This window comes from Sminthopsis crassicaudata, chromosome 2, assembly GCF_048593235.1.
Source record: "Sminthopsis crassicaudata isolate SCR6 chromosome 2, ASM4859323v1, whole genome shotgun sequence".
Lineage (NCBI taxonomy): Eukaryota > Metazoa > Chordata > Mammalia > Dasyuromorphia > Dasyuridae > Sminthopsis > Sminthopsis crassicaudata.
The window spans coordinates 351,043,009-351,058,600 of record NC_133618.1 but is presented as its reverse complement, the minus strand read 5'-3'; the positions used below and the strand labels follow the sequence as shown (position 1 = coordinate 351,058,600).

Below are 15,592 nucleotides of genomic sequence, written 5' to 3'. Positions count from 1 at the left end.
TGCCTAGGTTCACATAACTAGTAAGTACCTGAAATCCAATTTGAACTCCCATCTTCTCTGATTCCAGACCAGGGAACTCTGGCCACAGTGCCTCCTGGCAGTTATGGCAGGTCAATACAATATATTCATGAATTCTCTCCCCAAAACTATTCTATTATCTCCCATTTTATATTTTCTGGGAAATTCACAAAGCCCTTCATTTTATACATAAAAAATGCATACATTTAAGTTTACTTTCTTTTGTACATGCTAAATACTTCTCTTATTCCCCTCCCCTATATAATATAAGCTCCTTAAAGACAGAAACATTTTTATTGTATCTTAGCACTAGTGCTTCATATGTAGTTAGTGCTTAATAAATGTTTGTTGATTTGATATTAGCTTACTTCTAGTTATTCTCTGCTGGATTTTGACATCTTTTCGTTATTTCTATTAATTCAATAAGTTCAACTCAAAAATTTATTGTGATATATGAGTAACTTTTAGGGATTATTGACCTTTTTGTGGCATTTTGGTGAAGCTTACGAACCATTTCTGAGAATACCTTAAATGCTATAAATACTTTAATTACTATAAAAATACTCTTCAAAAGTAAAGCACACTCTTCCTCCTCTACTTGAGTAGAGTCCTTGAGTAAAGCAGACTAAAACTTAAAGTGAAAGAGAAAGGTTTATTAAAGTTACTATGAGTGAGTAATGTATAGCAATTTTAGCTAGCATTTAAAAAATTTTAAGTATAAATATAAAACTATTACTGAAACATTTTTAATAGTACAATTTTCAAATTCATGATAAAATTAGGCATTTCTACAAGTATATTATGTTTAAGTGATTTCACTATTCTTAAAAAAAAAAAAAAAAAACTAGGCCAGGTATATTTTCTATAAATAAGTGATGAAAATAATGATAATAATTATGGCTATTTTTTATATTATGCCTATTATGTTCTGCTTGAATTTTCAAAAGAAATAGGCTTTAGGAAAATATTGTAATCATACTAATTTTAAAAGATAAAATTTTCTGAGTTTATATTAGTAAATTCAGTTCCAGATCTTACATTTGAACTGCAGTAATGGTGAATGAAAGTGCTAGATTGTGCTGTTAATTTAATCCACATCTCTTTCTGACAAGTTAGCTAAAATGGGTGCTAGTACATGTCTGAATATAGAATTTTCCTCTCAAGATTAATTCTAAATATGAAGAAATGTTAACCATCAGAAATGTACCAGTTCATTTTTCATCAAGACATTGAAAAAAGAAATAAAGTTACTCCTTTGGAAATAGACTCAAACTTACAACATGGTATATAAGACAACAGTTAAAATCCCAACTGACAGTTCCTATATTTGATAGGTTTAAAGTTGGAAGGGATCTTAAAGATACAATCACCTCATTCTACAGATGAGGAAAATCAGAACTGAAGACATGAAGTGCCATGTCCAAGATTATACATGTACCAATCAATAGTACTAAGATTGAAAAACCATTCTTCTTTCTCTAAATCTAGTGCTATTTTTATATCAAACTGACAATGGAAATATTAACAATATCATTTTTAAAACAGAAAAAGAAATTAATATTTTTCATATTATTTGTTTTTATTGGCCTAAACATTATGATTCTTTTGGAGAAAATATCAAATATATTTTTCTCTAAAATGTCTATTTCTAATGCTAAAGCTGAATTTTTATACCTCATTTATCTCACAAATGATAAGTGGTCACAAAGCCTTCCATTCTCTTAAATACAATGCAAAATGTATTTAAATTCTAGTTGCCTGGATTTGCTTCTTTAGAATAGGATTAGAAAAACCAATAATCATGGGCATCCTTCATCTTTGCCTTCCTAAAACACCAGCTTATCCAGGCACCATCAGGACTAAGCAATCCTTACACTGGGTTTACACTGTTTAGAGGATGTGAAAATCAATAATCAATGATTGGCTATTAACTAGGTAGACCTATTCTCAAGGCCTAGATGGAAAATCTGTTTTGTCTTGATCCACTGTGGTTCCCTGGCACTCTCATTTTAATTATTAAAATCATCTAAAATCCTCTAGGCCTAGCTATCTACACATCCACTAAAACTGTAGGACTTCAAGATCTTTCCATTTGCCCTCTAGCTGAATTTTCCTTTTTTGTTGTTGTCTCTCCATCTTAGAGTGAGCTCCTTGAGGCAGCTAGGTGGCACAGTGGATAGAGCACCAGTCTTGAATTCAGCAGGACCGGAGTTCAAATCTGGTCTCAGACACTTAACACTTCCTAGCTGTGTGACCCTGGGCAAGTCACTTAACCCCAGCCTAAAAAAAAAAAAAAAAAAAAAAGAGAGAGAGGTCAAAGATATATTCTATCACTTTTTTATCCAGGTTCTCAGTGTTAGTACCATGCATCACATATAATAAGCATTTATTACTTATGGTTTCATCCATTAATTAAGCTTTTAAATATTTCTCTGTTTTTATTCCCTGCTAAAGGAGTTCACTTGTCTATATTAATAGAATGCTTTCTTTGACATATTGCTGCTGATTTTCAATATTCTAGTCCTAGGATGAAGAAAATATTGTCCCATATCCAGATAGAGTAAGAGAAAAACACTTTTGAGAAAGGTCAAGGTGAAAGGAGAGAGAATAAAATAAAATAGAGGGAAATACAGTTAACAATAATAATTGGGCAAAGAATTTTAAAGCATCTTTCTCTGATGAAGGTCTTATTCTCAAATGTATAGGAAACAGAGTCAAATTATTTTTTTAAAGAGTCATTTCCCAATTGATAAATGATCAAAAGATAGGAACTATTCCCAAAGGATTATAAAATCATGCATATCCTTTAACCTAACAATACCACTACTAGACATGAATCTCAAAAGTGATTTTTAAAAGAAAAAGGAACCCCCCCTCTCCCTCCTTTTCCTTCTCTCCCTCCCTCCACGCCCCTATATCTCTGTCTCTGTCTGTTTATCTCTGTCTCTATCTCTGTCTTTCTTTTTCTCTCTCTCTCTCAGCAGCTCTCCTCAGGGCAAAAATTTGGAAATTGAGAGGATAACCATTAATTGGAGAATAGTTGACTAAAATGTGCTGTTATTATGATGGAATTGTATTATTATGTAATAAGAAATGATGAGCAGGATGCTTGCAGGAAAACCAGGAAAGTTTTCTATAAACTCAAGCAAAGTGAAATATATTAATAGCAATGTTCTGGGATGATCATATGTGAATGACTTTGCTATTCTCAGCAATACAATGATCCACAACTATTCTAAAGGGCTTATGATGAAAAATACTATTAATAACAACAGAAATAATTTATGGGTTTGAAAGCACATCAAAGCATAATTTAGTTCTCTCTCTTTTATTTTATTTTTCTTAAAGATTTTTTGGGGGAAATGCGGAGAAACTTATGTTTTCTTTCACAAAATAACTTCTATGAAAATATTTTTGCATAACTTCACATGTGCTTTCTTAATGAAGGGTAAGAGTGGGAAGAGAGAGAATCTGGAACTCAAAGTTTTAAAAACAAAATTGCTTTAAATGTAATTGGAGAAAAACAAAATATTAAATTAAAAAAATCCTGCCTGTTCATATCTTTGAACATTTATCAATTAAGTAATGGTTCTTGTTTTTAAAATTTTTCTTCAGTTTTCCATATATTCTATTATATATTCTATATATATATATATCAGAGATACTTGTTATAATTTTTTTCATAGTGAGTAATTTTAACTATTTCCCTCCATCTTATTTTTCTCCCTTTTATCCTGCTATTTCTCTGTTCACCCTGTTCATCTTCGAGAATATTTTGCTTCTGACTTTTACCTTTCCCAATCTGCTCTCCTATCACTCCTCACCTTCTTCTCCTACTTTGCTTTTACTTAGATGATTTCTATACCCAATTGAATATGTATATTATTTCTTTTTTGATACAATTATAATGAGTTCAAGGTTCATGTGCTCCTCCCCTTCAACTCATTTATTTCCTCCTCTACCATAAAACCTCTTTTGCATCTCTTTTACTTTAGATATTTTATGCCATTTTTCTATTCCCTTTTCCATTCTCTCAGTACATTACTCTTTTCTCATTCCTGACTTATTATTTTTTAGATAATCATCACATTACATTCAAGTCATATCCATGCTTTCTATCTATATATACTATTTCTAACTGCCCCAATAAGAAAGATTTTAAGAGTTGCAAGCATCATTTTTCCATTTGAGAATGTAAACAGTATAAACTTATTTAATCCTTTGTGATTTCTCTTCATTTGCCTTTTTATTAATTTGCTGAGTCTTGTATTCAAAAGTCAAATTTTTTGTTCAGCTTATAAGTCTTTTCATCAGAAATGCTTGAAATTCCTTTATTTCATTGAATATTCTTTTTTCCATGAAGGATTATATTCATCTTTGCTGGGTAGGTGACTCTTGGTTGTAATTCCAGCTCTTTTGCCCTCCTCAATATCATATTCAAAACCACCTGATCCTTTGATGAAGAGTACTTAATATTGTGTTATCATAACTATGGCTTCACAATATTTGAAGTGTTTCTTTTAATTTTTGACTCTTTACAATATTTTCTCATTGGCCTGAGAGCTCTGGGATTTGGCTACAATATTCTTGGGAGTTTTCATTTTGGGATCTCTTTCAGGAAGTTATTGGTGGGTTCTTCCAGTTTCTATTTTACCCTGTGGCTCAAGAATTTATAGGCTGTTTTCCTTGATCATTTCTATTTTTTAAAAATTTTTATGAAACAGTTGGAGTTTAAGTGACTTGCCCAAGATCACACAGCTAGGAAGTGTTAAGCGTCTGAGGCTAGATTTGAATTCAGGTCCTCCTGACTTCAGGGCTGATTCTCTATTCACTGCAACATCTAGCTGCCTCTCTTGATAATTTCTTGAAAGATGATGTGTAGGCTCTCCTGGATCTATTTTCCAGATAACTTATTTTTTCAGTGAGGTTTTTCACATTTTCTTCTATGTTTTCATTCTTTTTGATAACATTTTCCCATATAAAAAGTAAACAGTTTGATCCATTGAGTCCCTTATAATTTATCTTTGATATTTACTTTATATTTCGCCTTGTTCTCATGTGTGAAATTTTCTTTTTGTCATAAACACCTGAAAGTCTTTTAATTCATTCAAGATCCATTCTTCTTTTTCATGCAGGATTATACTCAACTTTGCTGGGTAAATTATTCTTGGTTGCAAGCCCAATTCTTTTGGGTTTTGGAATATAAAGTTCTTTTGTCTTTTAATTTAGAAGCTACTAGACCTTATATATCCTGACTGTATTTCATAATATTTAAATTGTTTTTTTTTTCTTGTTGTTTCTAGTATTTTCTCCTTAATCTGGGAACTTCAAAACTTGTCTATAATATTCTTGAAAGTTTTCATCATAGGATCTCATTCAAGTGGTGATCAATGTTTTTTTGTTGTTTTTTTTCCTATTTATATTTTCCCTTTTCATTCGAACTCTTCAGGAAAATGTTCCTTAATGATTTCTTGTAATATTGCATCTAGGCTCGATTTTTTAATCATTGCTTTCAGGTAAACCAACAATTTTATATTGTTTCTCTTTAATCCATTCTCCAAATAAGTTACTTTTCTAATGAAAATAATGAGGGAAAGGAAAGGGGGAACCCTATTTCTTGGCGCATAGATAATAAGATAATCCCATGAAGTGCAGTGTCCCCTGTAAAATGAATTTACAGGCCTGAAAACCTAGATTGATAAATAAAAGGTTTATTGTAGGAATTTGGAAGTAAAGTTAAATTAGAAAGACGCCAGGGCCAGAGGTGGCCACTGGGTGGGCAGGAACCCTTACATGGCTGGAAGGATACCACGTGTTGGCTGGGAGGGCTCCTGCAATGAGGGCTCCGACTTTTTATACCTAGAAAATGATGGGCGGTACCCCTAAGTTCTCATGGGCTTTTCAATTAGCTCAGATCAGGTGAAGTCTGGGGGAAGCTGAGCTGATAGTAGGGCTGGGCCCTGATATTCAAGGGTGTCTTTGACCAGGATTTGTGAATCAAGATCAGCCATGGGTTGGGCAATTAGAAAGGAATCTTAAAGGGACCTCAACCCTCATCAAAATGTTTCACATCTTCTTCTATTTTTTCAAGTTTTGATTTTGCATCATTATTTCTTGATTTTTAAAATATTATCTTTCCTTTGCCCAGATATAATTTTAAGGAGTTATTTTCTTCCTTAAACTTTCTTTTCACATTTTTTTATTTTCTTTGATTGCAGTTCTTTTGCTTTCTTAATTTTTCTCAACTTCTCCCATTTGATTTTTAAAGTCCTTTTTAAAACTCCTACAAGAATTTTTTTTGATACTTGATTTTTTCTTTGATATTTTTCTTCAAAAAGGAATGTTTGTTTGGGGTTATTTTTTAGCTTCATTATCTACCTTTGAGTATGAACTCAGATCTTCTCTGTCCCCAAAATATCTGTGGTCAGGTTCTTCGTTCTTTGATCATTCCTTGTTGTTAATATTTTTTATCGTTTATAATTATAGTCATATTCTGTTTCCTGAGATCTGGAGTTGATGCCTCAGGCATTAGGTTTTATATATTGTTGTTTTCTAAGCTTTTTCTGGGAGCAGGACCTTGGTCAGCTTGGTCTGGACCTCTGTCCTGAACCACTGCTAGTGCCCCAAGGCAGGCAATCACTACAAATGCTCCTGCTTTCTATAGTCCTTCTCTCAGCTTTGAACTTCAATTTACCTCTAAGCTCTTTAATCCAAACTGAAACCAGAAACTAGGTTCTTCTGAAAGTGCCTGCAATCATTAGGGTTCTCCCCCATGCACCCTGTTACCACACTGAATGTTTGGATGTGGATTATGATCACTGCTTTTCACTTATAGCTACAGCCTGAATAATGTCTGATCAATGTACTTATGACTAACATCCAACAACTGGGGAGGATCCTTTAGTCTTCCCCTGATCAACTATCCAACTCCCTTATTGTCTGTGAAGTAAAAGTTTAGAGGCTACTGTCTGCCACCCGGACTTATTGTTTGTTGATTCAATGGTATTTGCTTCAAGGTTTTGCACTTCAATCAGGTCAAACTTCCACTCTTAGAGGTTGGGTCTTAAGGTCCTTCCCAGTTGTCTTAGTAGGATAAATGCTTCATCCCAAGTTTTAGTTATTTCTGCCATTCAAAATTCCCTTTGAGATAGTATTTGTATCATGTTTTCAGGAGATTTGGGGGAAGCTTGGTGTTACCAGTCTTACCCTGCCATATTTCCATAATCCTTTCAAATTCTCTAAATGAGTCAAAAGAAAAACCAGAAGCATTTTTGAGGTACTAACCCTTCTACATATCTGTTCCTTCCTGAAATCTTTCTTTTCCTCTCACAGTGGGCTCTTCGAAGAAAATGTACAATCATATATGTCCTCTTTTAAAGCATGATTATAAAAATAACTTCTCTCCAAAATTCTTATGTCAACTCTGCCTCTCATCTCACAATATGATGTAATCATTCTTTTCACCACTCTTGAGTGACTCTTAAATAGCAGTATGCATATTTTGAAATGTGATTTTATCATCATAAATTTATTATTTCCCAATAGAAGAAAATCTTTCCTCTCCCTATTCTCTAGTTTACAGTTAACATCCAAATTTAAAATTTGGAGTAGGTTGGTAAATTTCAAGCTCAGGAAAACTTGAAACAGAACAGGGGTTCTCCTGGTACAACCTGAGAAGATCTGAAGAAAAACTTCATGGCTCACCAGAAATTAACCCATGTGAAGTGTAAATACTCTCAGCCTAGCTCCACAGACACTTCAAGTAGGGAGTCTTGGGGCTATCTGAGTGTAAGTGCAGCCTCAGCAGGAACCACAGAGACTTTAACCTTCTAAATTGTTTGTGAAGTTGGGGTCTGAGTCTGAGAATGAGTTGAGGAAGACTAAGAGAACCTGGGTTGATTAGGAATGCCAGAACTGACTATGCTGCAGAGACTTGGCCTTGAATAAAAAGAAGCCAGAATATCTGTGAGCAATGAGTCAGGGACACTAGTGAGTGTGAGCACTTGCTAGAGGGTAGAGCTATTGGTTTGGGATCCAAGTCAGAGGACAGAGCTGAAGTGAAGCTTGAGACACCATTCCCCACCCCATGATTAGAGGTACTTCCACTAATATATCTCATATTAAAAAATAATCAATTGGCCAAGAAGAAAAAAACCCACCTTAGAAAACTAGTATGGGAATAGGAAATACTCTGGTATTATGGTAATATGGTTAATCTTCCAAGGAGAACACTGAATTTTAAAAAAAAAAAAGAGTCTTGTGCCCCAAAGAGTAATGTAAAATGGCTCTCTGCCCAGAGAGAATTTATAGAGAATTTAAAAATCAAATAAAAGATATTGAGAAATATTATGAAAAAAGATTATGAAAAAATTATGAAAAAAGTTAACCAACTAGAAAAGGAGATACAGAATTTCAATATAAAAATAACTCTTGGAAAATTAGAATTGGGCAAGGGGAAGCCAGTGAAGCTTTGAGAGACTAAGAAATAACAAAACAGATTATAAAAAATGAAAAAATAGAACAGAATGTGTTATATATATATATATGTATATATATATATATTTATATAATCTTATAAGAAAAACAACAGATCTAGAAAACAAATCAAGAGAAAATATAAGAATAATGGGACTGCTCAAAAGTTGTGATGAAAAAAAGAACTTCACACAATAATGCAAGAAATAATTCACGAAAATTGTCCTAGAGTGATAGAATATGAAGAGGAAATAGAAATAGAAAAAAAATCTAATCAGCACCTCAATGAAGTCCCTTGTGGAAAACACAGAGGGATATTATTTCCAAATTTTGAAACCCAGAGAAATTTTTTCAAGAAACAAGAAAAAAACAATTCATATATGCTATAATTACAATTAGAATTGTGTAGGACTTAGCAATGTCCACAATAAAATAACCACAGGCCCTGGAATCATATCTACCAATAATCAAAAGAACTAGGTCTGTGGCCCAAAATATCTTATCCAGCAAAATTATCTATAATACTAAATGAGAAAAAATTCCCAGGATATTCAACAAACTTGCAGGTTATTAGGACTTTCTATCAACCAAACACAAAAATTTTAACAATTTCAAGTAGCTCAACATGGACAAATTGTTTGTGTTTTTTACATGAGAAATGTATACCATATGTTTAAGAGTGATATCAACAGTGGAGTAACTCAAGAGAAAAACTGGGGCAGAATTAAGATAAAAATAGTGATCATGTTATACAAATGAAGTGCAGGATTAGAATAAACAGAGGTATTAGAGAGGGAATGAAAGCTCATAGTTCTGAAAGCCTACTCACATTAGGAATAGGTTAAATAGGCAATACTACATATATACCATATATAACACTACACATAGCACCCTCCAAAATCTATAAATAAATAAGGGGACGGATGGGCAGGTGGGGAAGCAAAAGGTAAAGGAAGAAGACAAGGGAGAGATCCATGGTTGGGGGGAGATTAAGTAATAGCAAGGCAAGTTAAGGAGCAGAAGTAGAGTCAGCAGATGTGTGTGTGTGTGTATGTGTCTGTGTGTGTGTGTGTGTGTGTGTGTGTATGTGTTTGTAGGTGTGGGAGAGGGATATGTGTATATATATATGTATATGTATATGTATATATCTACATATGTATATATAAAGTAAAAAAGATGCACAGCAGAAAACAAAAGAAAACAAAATTTACAAGGAAGAAAAAAATATGGACATTCATGAATATAATTTCTTTTACTTATGTATATACATACATATATATATATATATATATATATATATATATATATATATATATATATATATATATATATATATATACATATACATACACACATATACTTTCTTGGAAAAAAAATACTCTCTCTATGGAGCCTTTGGGTTGTACTTATATGAGCAATTTATTAGTGTTTCTCATCCTAGAATATTTTTCTAGCTTGTTTGGGAATTATTTTGGCAGAACAATTTGTATTACTTAAAAAAAATGCTATTTTGTACATATGGGTCTTTTCCCTTTTCTTTGGTCTCCTTGGGCTAAAATTTAGTGATTTTATCATTGTGTCAAATTGTCAGTTTAGCAATGTAAGGACCAAGTTTCAAATTGCTTTCTAGAAGAACTAGGCAAAGTTACAATTCTGCTAATGATGCATATGTTGTTGTTGTTATTGTTTTTCTCATAACACTACAGAAATGATTATTTTCTCTTTCAGGGGTCATTTTTAACAATTTTTATTCTTCAAAGTATTAGTTTTCTTAAATTTTCATATGGCTATTAATTGCACAGATTTCTTCTTTTAAAAATTGCCTGTTCATATTCTTTGATAATTTATCTTTTGAGGAATGATATTCAACCTCATAAATTTTAATCAGTTGCTTGGACATGAGACCATTATCAGAGAAATTGTAATAAAAGTTGTTTTCAGTTACTTTTAAATTATATTTCTTCTATTTGTTCACAATATTTTCAAATTTCACATGTAACAAGATGGTCTCCTGTCTTGGCTCAATGGGAAGAAATGATAAATATCTCTAGCTTTTTCTCACCCTATTCTTCTCTAAGGAAATCTTGAGTTTATTTCCACGAGGGAAAGTAAAATGTTGAGGTCAAAAGCTGCTCTGTTTTCCACAGATAAAAGGGATGCTGTGGTAGAATAATCTGTTCCCATAACAATTTCTGCTAAACTTCTAATCACTATTTCTCAATGGGGAAAGAAAGACCCCACATTTTATATCCAAAACTTGATTTCCTTCCCACTAATTTACCAGTTCTACAATGAACACATACAAAATAGCAAAAAGAAATAATTTTATCTAAGATGATAGCAAAACAGAAATCAGAGAAACCATATATGTCAAAATATATATCAGACAATACAGAGTTTAAGAGCTCTCCCATTTAGAAGTAAGATAACTCAGTTCAACCAAGACAATCCTAGATCTCACCCAAAATGAAATTCAGCCAAGTTTCTTTTCTAGCATGTAAAAAGTAAACAAAATGGAGATAGTTTCTTCATATTGCTTTCTTCCCAGTTTTTTAATCCTTCAGCAACAGGAAATAGAATTGGCTGCATTCATCTTCTCTCTTGAAGCTGGAAGCCAGCAAGATCTTCCAAAATTACAAAGCCTGAAGAGCTCTTCTTTCTGCTGCTTGTCTCAACTCCACTCTACTTCTCATGCAGACAAAGGCACTAATCTCCATTGAGTAGATTGTATCAAATTATGGGCATTAGCACTTAGGTTATATTCATAACCGAAACTATCTATTTTAGTCCTCTACAATCCACTTATCCCTTATTTGGACATGCATATTTTCTCTATCCATAGATCTAAAAGTTAATTTCTTTATTGCTCCTCTATTTCTTTATAAGATCATCATTTATGCTTAATTCGCTTATCATTTGGATTTTATCTTGGTATGTTGCACAAGATTTTTGTCATCCCATAGCTGTCTGATATATTTATTATTATCCTTTATTGGTGAGGGAAATTTTGGATTTGTGAAATTATTGTATATCTCCTAATTATGCTTATACCTCATATAATTTTTGAGGTATATATAATTTCTCTGCTCCAGTAAATTAATGAATTATTAATTAATTAATTATGTCCCAAGAGATATCTCTCCCATCGAGATTCTAAGAGTACCATTGAGAAGTTGGAGTTGATTGTCCAATGTCATTAGCTTGAAATTGACTGGCATACTTCCCTCAAAAAATATCTATTGAGTTTATATTCATTGACATATATTCAGTTTAGACAAATGCTTTTAAGTAACTTTTTTAAAGGTAGTACAGTGGGCAGACCACCTGACCTTGAGTCAGGAATACCTGAATTCAAATAAGGTCTAAAATAGTTACTAGCTTTGTGTCTGGCAAGTCATTTAACCTTGGTCTGCATCTGTTTCTTCATTTGAAAATGGGGTAGCATGGGGCAGCTAGGTGGCACAGTGGATAGAATACCAACCCTGAAGTCAGGAGGATCTGAGTTCAAATCTGGCCTTAGACACTTAACACTTCCTAGCTTTGTGACCCCGGGCAAGTCACTTAACCCCAATTTTTCTCAGCAAAAATAAATAAATAAATAGAAAATGGGGTAGCAGAAACATTCTGCCTCCAAGTGTTATTATAAGAATAAAATAAGGTAACATCTGAAAGGGAATTTCGCAAACTTTAAAATGCTATACAAATACTAGCTATTATCATTAATATTTCTGAGAATAAGAAAAAAAAATTAGTATAAAACACTGTACATTCCAATTAATTGCATTTTCACTGGCTATACCCATGCCTGGAAAACTTTCCCTCCTCATTTCTTCCTTCTTAGCTTCCTGGGCCTCTTTTAAGACCCAAGCAAAATTCCATCTTCTATAAAATATCTCTCTTAATTCTATTATCTTCCTTCTGTTAGTTATTTTTTTATTTATCCTGTTATGTAGCTTGTTTGCAATATAATTCTTTGAGCTCTTGGGGAGATGGATACTGTCTTTTGCCTTTATTTATATCTCCAGTGCTTAGGAAAATCCCTGGCACAAAGTAGAATCTCCCTTAATAAGTGTTTATTAACTAACTGATTGACACATGCTCCTACAAATAGATTCAAGTTTAGACAACACATATGGCAGAAATAGTTCATTGATCCTGGTTGCTGAAAATCTTTTTCTTCTATTTATATATTGCTCAAGAATTTCCACTTTGGGACAGTAAATCTACATTCATCCTTTCTTGATTCCTAAACCAACTCTACTACCAGCCTCTGTTGTATTGGGTTGAGAAGGGTGGCAGGATAGGGACTGAGCTGATGACAAGTCAATAATTCTCCAGATTCTTTAAAGTTTACATGAAAATCTTCTCCAAGTAAAAATCAAGTGGGAGGGAAGAGGAGAAAAGAATTCCTAAGTCAAACATTCTCTATACCCTTCTCTAAGATCTGACTTCTCCCATCCTATCCTTACTGGTTTCTTGTTAGAAGCTTTAGTAAAATTCCAAGGTTACTCCATTCATACTTAATTTCTATAATTATTTCTATTTGAAAATTTATTGACAATCCTTCAGTTATAGCCAAATTTCTTCATCCTCTCTCTATATGATTGTTATGCAAAGTCCTATTGAAAGGAATTTTTAAATCTTAAAGTCTATGGTTGATTAAACATTTTATCACTTACTTTATGTGGGGTTGTGATTTAGTGTATTAATCAATCTCATTCATACTTGCATTGTTTTAAAGCCACAGGAAGCTCATATTTGGTTAAACTATTTTTAAACATTAATTCTTAAAATTGAGTGTTTATTTGTATTTTGAAATGATGAAAAAATAATCTTTCAAGGAATAAATAGATCCAGAGACACACTGTGGCAGATTTTCCCCTACTGTCCTACAATGCCAAATTGTTCCAGGATTGACAACACAGGTATTTCCTCAGTATCAGTGGAAACAGATATTTTCAGGGATAAAAAGCATGCTCAATTTTCAAAGTATAATTCCAATTATATGAAATGTTTTTTTGTTAAGTATATCAATTACATGCAGGGGAGAGTGAAGGAGGATCCTTATTCTGTTATTCAATATTAGCTATCCCTCCCAGCTTTTCATCTTTGTACAAGAATGTTACTTAACCTAGTAATAATTAATAGCAATAAACCTTTGTCCATTTCCAGACAAAGTACAATGCATGAGATATTGGTACAGTTCTGCCAATATGCAAATAAGTTTTTCCAATAGTTCGTAAATTAGTTGTTTGGAGCTTAAGATTTGTTTTCCCCAAAGTACTGGAATTGGTTTTAACATATTATGTCTCAAATAAGCTTTTGTTGGTTAGCCCTAAGGTTGAGGGAGAATTGAGATTTTATTTTGTTTTGTTTTTATTAATGGGGAATCAGTGTGAACAAATAGTTCCCCTCAATGTTTTAGTTTTAACAAATATCCAGTAAGCCATACTGAACATTATTTAAAGAAAGCATTGTGATCCAGAGAATACTCACCATTTTGGATCAATTTGCTGTTATCCCTGGCAAACAGCAACAATTTATTTTTAAGTTGTGGAATATTCTATTGTTTGCTGAGTTAAAAAAAAAAGGTTTAAAGTTTAAAAAAAAAAAATATATATATATATAAATATCCTTTGAAAAATAAAAATGCAAGGGTTATATTCATTTGTGTTTAGCTTCCTCTCCAGTGCCAGCAGCCCCCCTTCTACAGTTGGAAGACTGCTGCACACAAAACAACAGTGCCACATTGTCATGGAAACAGCCACCTTTGTCAACAGTGATGGTAGAAGGATATATTCTGGAACTGGATGATGGAAATGGTGGTCAGTTCAGAGTGAGTAGAGAATCTACTTTGTTTATTTTGTGTTCTAATTATATATTATAAATGAGGGCAGTCATAGCATTTGGAAAGTTATAAGTTCTGAAAATAATTGGGCAATTATTGAACTGATGTTAGGAGCATTGGTGTTGGAATCAAAAGACCTGGATTTGCGATCATGTGGCATTGCTCCTATGTATCCACCCTAATCAAGTCATTTTATTTCTCTGAACATTCATCTCCTCACCAATAAATGAGCATTATTGTACTATATTCTTCAAAAGTTGTCAAAAAAATTGAAATAAATTGAAATGCAAATTTCTATTTTTCATATTTTATATATGATCAAGGCTAAAGCCTAATAAATAACTACTATTCTAGTGAAGAATTTGAAGGATTATTCATTTACCCTCTCATTTTTTCTGCTTCTTTACAGCTCTACAACCTCCATATGTTGAAAATTATCATCCTTGCCTTATTTTTATATACTTCCCAACTTCCTTCTTTCTATCAATTATTATGCTGTTCAAAGTCAGAAATTCAGAAGTAACTTCAAGTCCCTCTTTTCTTTAGATCTGTCTCCACTTACTATCTCCACTTACAGCATACTAATATTTCTCTTGTACAATGTTCTTTGCATTTTTTATAATCTTATGAAAGATAATTGTAATATTTTCCTAACTGGTCTCCCTGTGTCTAATCTTCTATAGTCTATCCCATGTACCACACTTTTCACAGATTAATATTTCTAAAACATAAATTTCATCTTACTACTTCTGTACTTAAAACATTTCAATATTTTTCCACCATTTACACAACTCCTATATTATAAAATAAAATAAGCATTTTCTAAACATTCATTCTGTGTCACATACTGAGCTAAATATTAGAACTATAAATAAGAACAATAAAGACAATGACAGTCCTTAAGGAATTTGCAATATACATTTAGGAAAAAAATACAAAAGGAAGCTGAAGCCAGAGTATATTCTATGAGAGGTGAGAAGGTGAAAATCATGATGAAAATAATGATGGAATCAAAACCAGGCAGAGCTGCTGGTAGTAAATGAAGAGAAAGCTGAAATTTGAGTTTTTTTATAAAGGGAGACTATGGGAGAAGGTTTTTGTTTTTGTTTTTGTTTTATGTTTCTCGGTCTTCTAATAAGACAGGCAGAAGCAACTCAGAATATTAATTAGAGATGAAAAACAAAGTTAAAGCAATGGCCATGCTGAAGAGTTTCCCCTAATGATGAATATATTAATTGCTCTTTGGGCATG

The 15,592-nt window shown here is 32.6% G+C and overlaps 1 protein-coding gene across 7 annotated transcripts in view; it reads left to right on the top strand.

The window, feature by feature from the left end:
• The window catches only part of TRIM9 (tripartite motif containing 9), a 213,264-nt gene that overhangs the window by 135,619 nt on the left and 62,053 nt on the right, over positions 1-15,592 (top strand). For 6 of the 7 annotated variants that reach the window (XM_074290802.1, XM_074290800.1, XM_074290798.1 and 3 more), the window contains one exon: positions 14,172-14,329. The exons of the other annotated variant lie outside the window; for it this stretch is intronic. In XM_074290802.1, coding sequence (XP_074146903.1) covers positions 14,172-14,329 — 158 coding nt within the window. The remainder of the gene's footprint in view (positions 1-14,171; positions 14,330-15,592) is intronic. 7 annotated transcript variants of the gene reach the window in all.